This window comes from Physeter macrocephalus, chromosome 14 (genome assembly GCF_002837175.3).
Source record: "Physeter macrocephalus isolate SW-GA chromosome 14, ASM283717v5, whole genome shotgun sequence".
In the NCBI taxonomy this organism is placed as follows: Eukaryota; Metazoa; Chordata; class Mammalia; order Artiodactyla; family Physeteridae; genus Physeter; species Physeter macrocephalus.
The window spans coordinates 102,620,124-102,630,917 of NC_041227.1; the positions used below are offsets into that span (position 1 = coordinate 102,620,124).

The window sequence follows — 10,794 nt, forward strand, 5'->3', positions numbered from 1 at the left end:
TGGTTTTCAACTATGGTATTACATTCTGCTACATTAAAATCAATTGTGGGAAATTTTGCTTATAGTTTCTTAAGAATAATAGCTAAAGCATGAAAATTGAAAATGATTGTTTTAAAAATAAAATCAGAGCAAGAAAAATGACAATAATAATTATAATAGTTGCTTAACATTTACTGAGCACCTTATATATACTAGCCACTGAACTGAAAAGTATACATGTTTTATTTCATTTAATCCTCCAAACAGCCTTTTGAGATAGGTACTATTATTATCTTTTCCATTTATAGTTGAATAAACTGAGGCTTAAAAAGTTAAGATATTTGCCAAATATCAGAGTTAGCAATATTTGACTATGCATTCAAATCCAGCTCTGAATATGCCCTATTAAGTATCTCCCATGGTAGGAATAAAAGATTTTAGTCCCATAACAAAATCACCCTCCATCAATTGCATATTCTTAAATATTAAAGAAAAAGATAGAATTATGGCATTACATCTGAAACTACACATGCCATGGGAGTATGTCCTGCATGTAAATATATATCACAATGGAAAGTCTAATAACTGTGAAACTAATTAATGAATGTGTAAAACTATTAAGAAAACTTATTTTCATTCACATGCATTAACTGGCATTATATAGTCATAAATACAGATAAATAATAGAATATGCCTCTAATTTATTTGACGTTTTCATATTTATCCAGAATAGAACCTGCAAATATAGTATAGTATATTGGTTGTATTAGCAATGCCACCTAGTGGCAAACTAATATAGCCATAGTTAGAAAAAAAAGTCCTATTAAGAGTGGTTCTTAACATTTTATGGGTTACAGAATCTGGAGAATCTAATACTATAGGTTCTTTCTGCCAGAAAGATGCATATTTGCGAAGACACATAACAAGCATAGTGTTCAGGGAATTAACAGACCTCCTGAAGCCCATGTGTTGACTGTTAGAATTAATGGAACAAACCAACTAACCCAGAGGCCCAACCAACTCCCCTTGAGCCTTGAGAAGGAATCCATTCACTTTTCCCTTCATCTCTTCCTCTCTGGTTAGCAATCACTATTCCTGCATAAACAGTATCTAACTCTTCCTTTGTGGCTACATACCTGTTCTCGGCAAACTACTAGATTTCTACTGTTCCCAAATCAATTTACAAAATTTGATAGTAGTCATTTTTCCCTGTTGATTTTCACTAAATTTAATTTTTAAATTTAATCAAACAACTATTTTTACATCTAATGTTTAAAGAAGTGATGACAATTTTCAGGACATCTGAATTAAGTTAAAACTTTTCAATTATATATAAATATATAAATGAAATCGTTGATTGATAAACTAAAAAATCAAGATAACTTTTCCATTTTAAAGGCAGATATATAGGTATATAATATTTTAGGAAATATAGTAACATTCGTAGATCACCATTTAGTTGCACAATGAGTTAAAATTAACTAAATGATTACTTCCAAAAGAGGTTAATAACTTCCATGCTGAGAAGAATGTAATTGAGAAAGTCAGTCTATGCAGGAAAAATTTTCCTATTTCACTTTAAAGCCATAATTTCCAGTAAAGAGAACCATGATCAAGAATGAAGTAAATCTTTTCCCTTTGTTAAACTCAGTTTCTTTTTCACCTGTTTTGCTGTAAATTATTGTCAAAAGAAGGATCATTTTTCTGACCAGACTTCTCTCCTAATATAGTTATTGCTTTCTTGACTGAGGAGTTATATGGGTATATGGAAAGAGTGCCTATATCATCAGCACAAAAATGTATGACATGAGAATGTTAACATCACATCTCCCTAAGTGATTATGTAAGGGCTCATAAATGAAAGGAGGTGTAATTAGGACTTTCCAGATACAATCACATTTGACAAATATAAAACAAAAGGAATGGTGATCTATAAGGATAAAACTGTGTCAACCATCTATCACCAAGAAAATGTTACGTTTTAAAAATCTAACCAGAGATTATTTTGAATAGCTTCTTAAATAATAACAGAGATCAAATTCTTAAACCTTTATTTGATTCTGCTTTGCCTTTGGTTTCCTGGCTATTATTCTCCATAATTGCCAAAGTTCACAAATGCACAGTCTATACTTACTCATGAAATTTTTTTACTATACATTTGCTACACTATTGGATATTGACTACCGTGGCTCTTGGGAGGACTACATGAGATAATTCATGTAACGTGCTGAGCAAAAAGCCTAGCATGTGGAAAACATTCAATAAGTGTTAGCTAGTCTATCAGTCAGGATAGGTTTTAACAACAAACAGCCCAAAAATCTCAGTAGCTTAAGACAACAAAGTTTATTTCTCCCTTACTCTACATATCCATCAGAGGCTACCAAAGGGAATCTGTTTATCACAGAGACTCAGGCTCCAGGTGAAAGACAGTATGACAAACCTTGAAGCATCTGCCAGGAAGCAACACCTGTCACTTATGCTCACATTTCAAAGCAAATCATATAGCTGGAGTTCAACAGGATGGGGATGCAACATCTCCCCACAAAAATGAATACCAAATATGGATAAAAAATAATAAACTGGGACTTCCCTGGTGGTGCAGTGGTTAAGAATCTGCCTGCCAATGCAGGGGACACAGGCTCGATCCCTGGTCCAGGAAGATCCCACATGCCACGGAACAACTAAGCCCGTGTGCTGCAACTACTGAACCTGCGCTCTAGGGCCCGCGAGCCACAACTACTGAGCCCGTGTGCCACAGCTACTAAACCCGCGCGCCTAGAGCCCATGCTCCACAACAAGAGAAGCCACCACAATGAGAAGCCTGTTCACCGCAATGAAGAGTAGCCCTCACTCGCTGCAACTAGAGAAAGCCCGCGCACAGCAACGAAGACCCAACGCAGCCAAAAATAAATAAATAAATAAATTTATTAAAAAAAAAAAAAAGAACTGATTTTTCAACTAGTATTACTCTGATGACAATGATGATGACAATGTTTGCCATTTTCAGTATTAGTAGTAGTAGTAGCTACAGTTAACTTCTTGTAATCTTTCATCCCAACCAGGTAATTGAAAATAAACAAAAAACAGTGACATCATAAATAAATTTATTTAAAAAAAAAAAAATAGAACTGATTTCAACTAGTATTACTCTGATGACAATGATGATGACAATGTTTGCCATTTTCAGTATTAGTAGTAGTAGTAGCTACAGTTAACTTCTTGTAATCTTTCATCCCAACCAGGTAATTGAAAATAAACAAAAAACAGTGACATCTTTTATCTTCCTTTTGCTTGACTTCCCTGAAAATTATTTTTTGCAAATGCTTGCTTTCCTTCATTTTCCCTGTTATACCTAGGGAATCCTGGAAGGAATCCTGTGTCCAAGAACTAACAGATCTAAGAACTAAAGATAATCTGCTCAAATGAAAATGGCATATGCTGGGTATCTCTTTATATTTCTTTTTAACATTAACATATTGCTCTTCAAGCCTTTACATACTGAATTTGTTTGCTATATTGGCCTTTTATCCATTTTTGATCACTATTGTCTAAAAAAGTGTTCTTTTGACAAAATCAACACTCATTCATGATAAAAACTCTCAAAAAAAAACCCCCCAAAACAAACACAACTCACAGCAAACGAGGAATAGAAGTGAGCTTTACCAACTTGATAAAGAACATCTACAAAAACCTACAGCTAACATGATACTTAATGGTGAGAAAGTAAAGGCTTCCCCATTAAGGTTGGGAACAAGGGAGGATGTCCCTCTCACCACTCCAATTCAACATCAGACTGGAAGACCTAGCTAATGCAATAAGACAGGGGAAAAAAAAAATGAACGGGTATACAGACTGAGAAGAAGTAAAACCGTATTTGCAGACAACATGATTATCTATATAGAAAATCCTAAAGAATTGACAACAAAGTCCTGAAACTATTAAGTGCTTACAGCAAGGTTACGGAATACAAGGTAAATACACAAAAGTCAACTGCTTTCCTATATATCACCAATTAACATACATGATCCACAAATCATGCCCCAGGTACTTACCCAAATGAGTTGAATTCTTATATACCCCCCAAAACTTGCACATGAATGTTTACAGCATCTTTATTCCTAATTGCCATAACTTGGAAACAACAATGATATCCTTCAATAAGTGAATGGATAAACAAACTGTGGTGGTACATCCAGAAAATGGCATATTATTCAGCAATAAAAAGAAATGAGGTATCAAGCCATGAAGACACAGAGGAACTTTAAAACCATATTGCTAAGTGAAAGAAGCCAGGCAGAAAAAGACACATACTGCATGCATAATCCCAACTATATGACATTCTGGACAAAGCCAAAACTTACACAGATAGTAAAAGATCAGTGGTTTCTAAGGGTTTGTGGATAGGGGGAAGGAGAAGGGTAAGAATAAACAGGTGTAGCACAGGGTATTTTTAGGGAAGTGAAACTATTCTGTGACACTGTAATGGAGAATGCATAACATTAAGCCCTTGTCAAAACCCACAGAACTATAAAACACAGAGTGAACTCTAATGTAAACAATGGGCTTTAGTTAGTAATGTATCAGTATTGGTTCCTCAGTTGTAACAAATGTACCACAGTAAAGCAAAATAGGGGAAAAACACTAACTAATCATTAGACTTGTGAAAAATATAATATTAATAATACTAATAATAGGGGAAACTATCATTATGTTGTACACCTGAAAGTAATATAATGTTATATGTCAATTATACCTCAGGTTAAAAAAAAATAGGGAAATGCTCTGTGTGCGTGTCTGTGTATGTGTAAAGGTACATGGGAACTCTATCCTTTCTGCTCAATTTTTGTATAATCCTAAAACTGGTCTGAAAAATAAAGCCTATTAATTAAAAAGAGAAAGGAGAAGAAAGTGTTCTTAGTCCTTTACAAATTTCCCTTTCCTTTCCATCCAACCACTGGCACCAGCAACCCACTGGGATCAGGTGAAGATCTCATCTACCTTGCAACATAATTACAAATCCCTTTAAATTTCTCTTTTCAGAACTTACACTATGTACTGAATGAACAAGTGACGACATGACAGGTTTCTATTCAGTTAATGGTATCAACATCTTCTCATTTAAGTCAAAAACCAACAGTAATCTTTGGCTCCTTCTTCTTCCACATTAAACAAAATTTCCCTAAGATTTGCCCTGTTTCATCCAGTGCCACTGCCACTCCAACCACTTTCTTGAAATATTAAAGGTTTATGCCACCTTTTGCCTTCATTCTGCTTAGTTTCTCTGCATATTATTTTTTTAGTAAATACCTCTTCCTCTCCATACTTCTTGTACCTCCATGGAAGCCTGTGTCCTCAGAAGGATTACCATTGGCTGACCATTTTCTCTTCCACCTTCAATCTACCACCCACACTATAGCCAGAATTATATATTCATAAAACACAGATCTGGTTATTTTGCTTCTATTTAATTTTAGGGCATTTAAAATAATTTTAAATGCTACTCACAAACAGAAATCAAATTAACCTAATGCTGAAAAACATGGCCTGATCCACTCTGGACCCCAGTTTATTATTAGCAATGATAATCCCACAATGTTGTTTTTTTGGTTTTTTTTGGTTTTTTTTGTGGTATGCGGGCCTTCCTCTGTTGTGGCCTCTCCCGTTGCGGAGCACAGGCTCCGGACGCGCAGGCTCAGCTGCCATGGCTCACGGGCCCAGCCGCTCCGCGGCATGTGGGATCCTCCCAGACCGGGGCGCGAACCCGGTTCCCCTGCATCGGCAGGCGGACGCGCAACCACTGCGCCACCAGGGAAGCCCCCACAATGTTTTTATATGGCTTTTATGTATAATGCAACACAGCTTCAGATGTTCCTTGATTTTATCTCCACACTTGCTTAACTAGTATAATACATATGGCCCTGAGTATAATGAGAGAGTGATACTTTCCTTCAAATAGCTCTTGAAGAATTCCTTCTAAACTTGTGAAAAGTCTAACTACGTTCCCTTAAACCTGCATTCTGATCAACGGCAGAAATAACTACTTAGTTTATGGAAGCAAAGACTTGACTTTTCCCTCAAATGAATTTTGTAATAAATTCTTATTTTTATGTTTTAAATTCTCTACTGGATACATGGATCAATGGAATTAAAATAATAATGTTTTCATATCAGCACATTTTATAAAGGTTTCTCAAGGATATAAAAAGAAACAGGAAACATGAAACTTCCATGTTTCAAATTTCGTTATTCTTACTTATTATGGGAATTATAAGGTTCATTAGAATTCCTTTTAAGATTTAGCAGAATCTGCTCTCTGGGTTGCTTTTCAAATACTTCCAAATAAATCAAATGCTACAAATGAGTTCTTTAGTCTGGATTTCCTAAGGTATCTAAGAGGACAGGTCTAGAAAAGAACAGAATTGTAACCTGTAACCCATAATTCCTTTTTTTCCCTCTGCCTCAACCTCTAGTATAGCATTATACTTCTAAAATGTAGTTATTAAAGAAACACTGATATGGGTTACTTATCTAGGATTTATGTTTCTATCCGGGATAAAATCAGCAAGCAATCATGAATGGAATTCTAAAATTCCATGTTTTAAACTCCCATAAACTTACAAAAGTTATGTATTATAGATTAATTAAGTTATTCTTCAGACCATTAATTCAGCAGCCTTCGGAATAATCTCTTAAATTATTCTTCATACCATTAATTCAGCAGCCTTCTGAATAATCATTTCTTAATATTTATCATACCTGCTTCAGAAATGAATTCACTGAAGCACAGAGACTGGAAGTGTTTGCACTGTTGAAATATATTCAGAATCAGTACTGCTGTGACAACTTTTCACCTGTTTTCTCCATCAAGATCAAGCTGTTTTCAAATATGAAATTGTTTTCAATATATTATTCAGAGACAGAGTGAAACAAGAGAGGCATCCAGGGCACAAAATTTAATGAGGCATTCACTCATCAACCCCACATTTACATGACCCTAAAAGTGCCAATGTAAATTCTGTGCCCTAGATGTCTTTTGTTTGTCACCCCCTAGTCTTAGCCCTGCCATTATTTCAGTATATTTGCAAATATCCAAAAGAAAACCTATCTTTTATCTCTCTCATTTCAACTAAATAAAAAGAAATATTTTTTAGGAGGGGTACATTTTATACTTTGATTTAAAAGATAAAAGAGTTGAAGAAAGCATTAGCTGTACGCATGTAATACTTCTTTAACTGCACTCAATAAGATTACCAAAATAACTATCCAGTATGTACATGGTGTTTCAGGACGTGAGGGAAGATACCATTTCTCATTTGCAGATTAACAGAGAAAACAACTAACCAAATTAATTCTAAGTCTTACATGGAATTTTGTACAATTAAATAACTTCAACTATTACAAAGACAATTGCATAAGCAAGAGAACCATTACTCCAAAATCTGGAAGGAAAAAACATTCCCTGGCTGAATTAATATAAGTAAACAATCTCATTTGCCTAAGGGTTCTTACTCCCTTCTCTTTTTAAATTCTCAACCCAAAAGGAAAAACAAAACAGAATTCCAAATCACTGACTTGAGGATTAGAATACATATAAAACACAAAGGTAATTAAGTAAAAATCCTAGAATTCTAACTTCTGAAGTAAAAGCACCAATTAAAACATAATCTCTTTCAATCTTGCTTATTAAAATTATTCTTACCAGATAAAGCAGAAAGGTGTGCAGCCCTGTTCCAAGCCCAACAGAAGACAAAATTCCTAAGCCTATCCAGTAGGCATACAAAAGAAACTGTTTCTCTATACGTTGCACATACTGAAACACAAAAGGGATGAGGTGAAAACAAAATTAGAATTCTTAAGCAGAAATATGGTATTTATCAACTATAATAAAAATAAAACAAACCAACTAAGTTTCCAATAGGAAGAAAGTATTAAGATTAAAAGCTCCTTGAAGGGCTTCCCTGGTGGCGCAGTGGTTGGGAGTCCGCCTGCCGATGCAGGGGACGCGGTCTGTGCCCTGGTCCGGGAGGATCCCACGTGCCGCAGAGCGGCTGGGCCCGTGGGCCATGGCCGCTGGGCCTGCGCGTCCGGAGCCTGTGCTCCACAATGGGAGAGGCCACAACAGTGAGAGGCCGGCGTACCGCAAAAAAAAAAAAAAAAAAGCTCCTTGAAGAGTCCAAATTCCTCTAATATGTGGTAGCAGAGATGGCAAAAAACATCATGTAACTGGAATAAAGCTCATTTCTACATTTTAAAAGTCCTATTATTACAATGACATTTACACAAAAAATGCAAATTATTGATAACTATGAGAATAAAAAATTTGAAGATACTTAAAAGTTATAAAAATTTTGTTTAAGAAAGCATGATAGGGACTTCCCTGGTGGCGCAGTGGTTAAGAATCTGCCTGCCAATGCAGGGGACACAGGTTCGAGCCCTGGTCCGGGAAGATCCCACTTGCCGTGGAGCAACTAGGCCCGTGAGCCACAACTACTGCATTTATAAGTATAAAAACTTCTCTGATTAGAGGTAAACTGCTGCTCCTCCCCATTTTTAATGCCACTTGTTGTTTTCTAATTTTACAGGCGATATATATTTATCACAGACAACTAGAAATACATAAAAGCGTAAAGTAAAAAACAATTACCCATAATCTCCACCCCCCAGAGATAATCACCATCAGCATTTTGATGCATTTAGAGGTAAACTGCTCTAAAATATGAAATGATACCATTTTAGAACTATTTCCTAATAGAATACATTAACGTTTTACAATTTTATCAAAAGTTATTAACAAAATGTCCTATTTTCCCTTCATTTATGCTGTACAGATGATAGGCAAGTGAACTTCCCCCCACTTTATACATATAAAACCTAACCTTCAATCTAGGATGAGTATATCACCTTGGATGGATCACAGGAGTATGTTATAAAAAATATGAAGACTTTGGTAGTGATTAAAGGATTCATGCTGCTTTGACGAAACACTGTTAGGAAAGTTACATTTAAATCCTTAAAGGTAAAAAGGAATGATATATATCCAATATAAATGCTGAGCAGCCATGAACTACCACAAGAATATTTTTAATATTTGGCCTTATAAGTAAGACATTAAGATACCAGTTATGAGATAAATTTTTAAAAAAAATCAATGAAATCCACAAAAGCTCCATTTTGAAACTGTTTGGGATTAGGGAAGGTACAAGAATAGAAACAGAGGTGCTGAACCTCTTACCTGTTGATGTGCTCCTTCAACATAATACGTAGCTATAAGCACAGCAAGCAGCAGTAAAAAAGACACCACAATGCTTTGACGATGCCATAATCTTAAAAACAAATTAAAAAAAAATGAAAAATGTCACAATCTCATTTTCAGGATTCATCACTCTCAAAACATTTCTTATTGAAGCAATTAGGTTACTCAGCTCAGCTTTAGAAGTTGTTCTTGCGGGATTGAGCTCTTTTGTTCTTAAACACTATGGTCTCTTGGGGTGCAGAAGGGGGTCAAGACCAGATACTTGGGTATAGAATCGAATTTCTTATTAGAAACCCCATCGTAGGGGCTTCCCTGGTGGCGCAGTGGTTAAGAATCCGCCTGCCAGTGCAGGGAACACGGGTTCGAGCCCTGGTTCAGAAGGATCCCACATGCTGTGGAGCAACTAAGCCCGTGCGCCACAACTACTGAAGTCCCCGCGCCTAGAGCCCGTGCTCCACAACAAGAGAAGCCACCACGATGAGAGGCCCGCGCACCGCAGCGAAGAGTGGCTGCCTCTCATCGCGACTAAAGAAAGCCTGTGCAGCAACGAGGACCCAATGCAGCCATAAATAAATAAATAAACAAACATAAACAACTTTATAAAAAAGACAAAGAAATTCCATCATAGCCTTTCCCATACTCCAAAACTAATCTTTTATATACACCCCAACTTCTAATTGGGGCAGGCATTATGATATAATGGAAAGGGCATTGGCCTTTAGTCACAGGACTTTGATCAGAGTCCCTTAAGTATTGTACTTTGAGTAAGACACTCAACCAATCTGATTCTGTTTCTTGTTTTTAAAATCATGATGATCATATACTTATTTTACCTTCTTCATGGAATTGCTATAAGGATCAAATGAACTTAAAAAGTGTTACAAAATGCTTTATGAACTGTAAGTACATAAAAAGGTAAGATATTATTACAGATAACTTGGAAAAGTAAACCAGAAAATGATTAAGGCAAGTAAAAGTTCAACTTGCTCTTTATGATATCAGAAACAGGGCTTACAAGTACTAAATTTAAAGATAGAACACAATTTCCATGGCAGAGTCCTTTTTTATTGGCTCAAACTATCAGTAGTGCCACGTATCCTGAACCTTGACCTACTAAAGAATCAGTGTATCTAATGTACACAGGCCTGATTTCTCCTGAAGGTAAAGCCAGAAGAAAAAATTTCTTGTTTTCAGTGCTCTCCTCTGCATAAAAGATTGAACATGAGACAATGGTCAACTGTAACAATCCAGTGAACAAACAGCAACAAGTTTCCCTAATCTATTTTTCTTCAAACTACATGTAAAAAGGAAAATAAGTATGTTCCTATAACATTCTAAATTTAATTAATCCATTTTGATAAAGCAGGTGGCAGGGAGACTGTTGAAGATTTCTAAAATTAGTAAATATGGTTTATATAAAAGGAAACGGAGGGCTTCCCTGGTGGCGCAGTGGTTGAGAGTCTGCCTGCCGATGCAGGGGACACAGGTTCGTGCCCCAGTCCAGGAAGATCCCACGTGCCGCGGAGCGGCTGGGCCCGTGAGCCATGGCCGCTGAGCCTGCG

General features: G+C 36.1%; 1 protein-coding gene across 3 annotated transcripts in view; it reads right to left on the bottom strand.

Moving 5' to 3' along the window:
- Nucleotides 1–10,794, bottom strand: part of VMP1 (vacuole membrane protein 1) — a 131,194-nt gene that overhangs the window by 92,084 nt on the left and 28,316 nt on the right. For all 3 annotated transcript variants that reach the window (XM_024127912.3, XM_024127913.3, XM_024127911.2), the window contains exons 4-5: nt 9,212–9,302; nt 7,679–7,789 (exon numbers count right to left, since the gene is read on the bottom strand). In XM_024127912.3, coding sequence (XP_023983680.1) covers nt 7,679–7,789; nt 9,212–9,302 — 202 coding nt within the window. The remainder of the gene's footprint in view (nt 1–7,678; nt 7,790–9,211; nt 9,303–10,794) is intronic.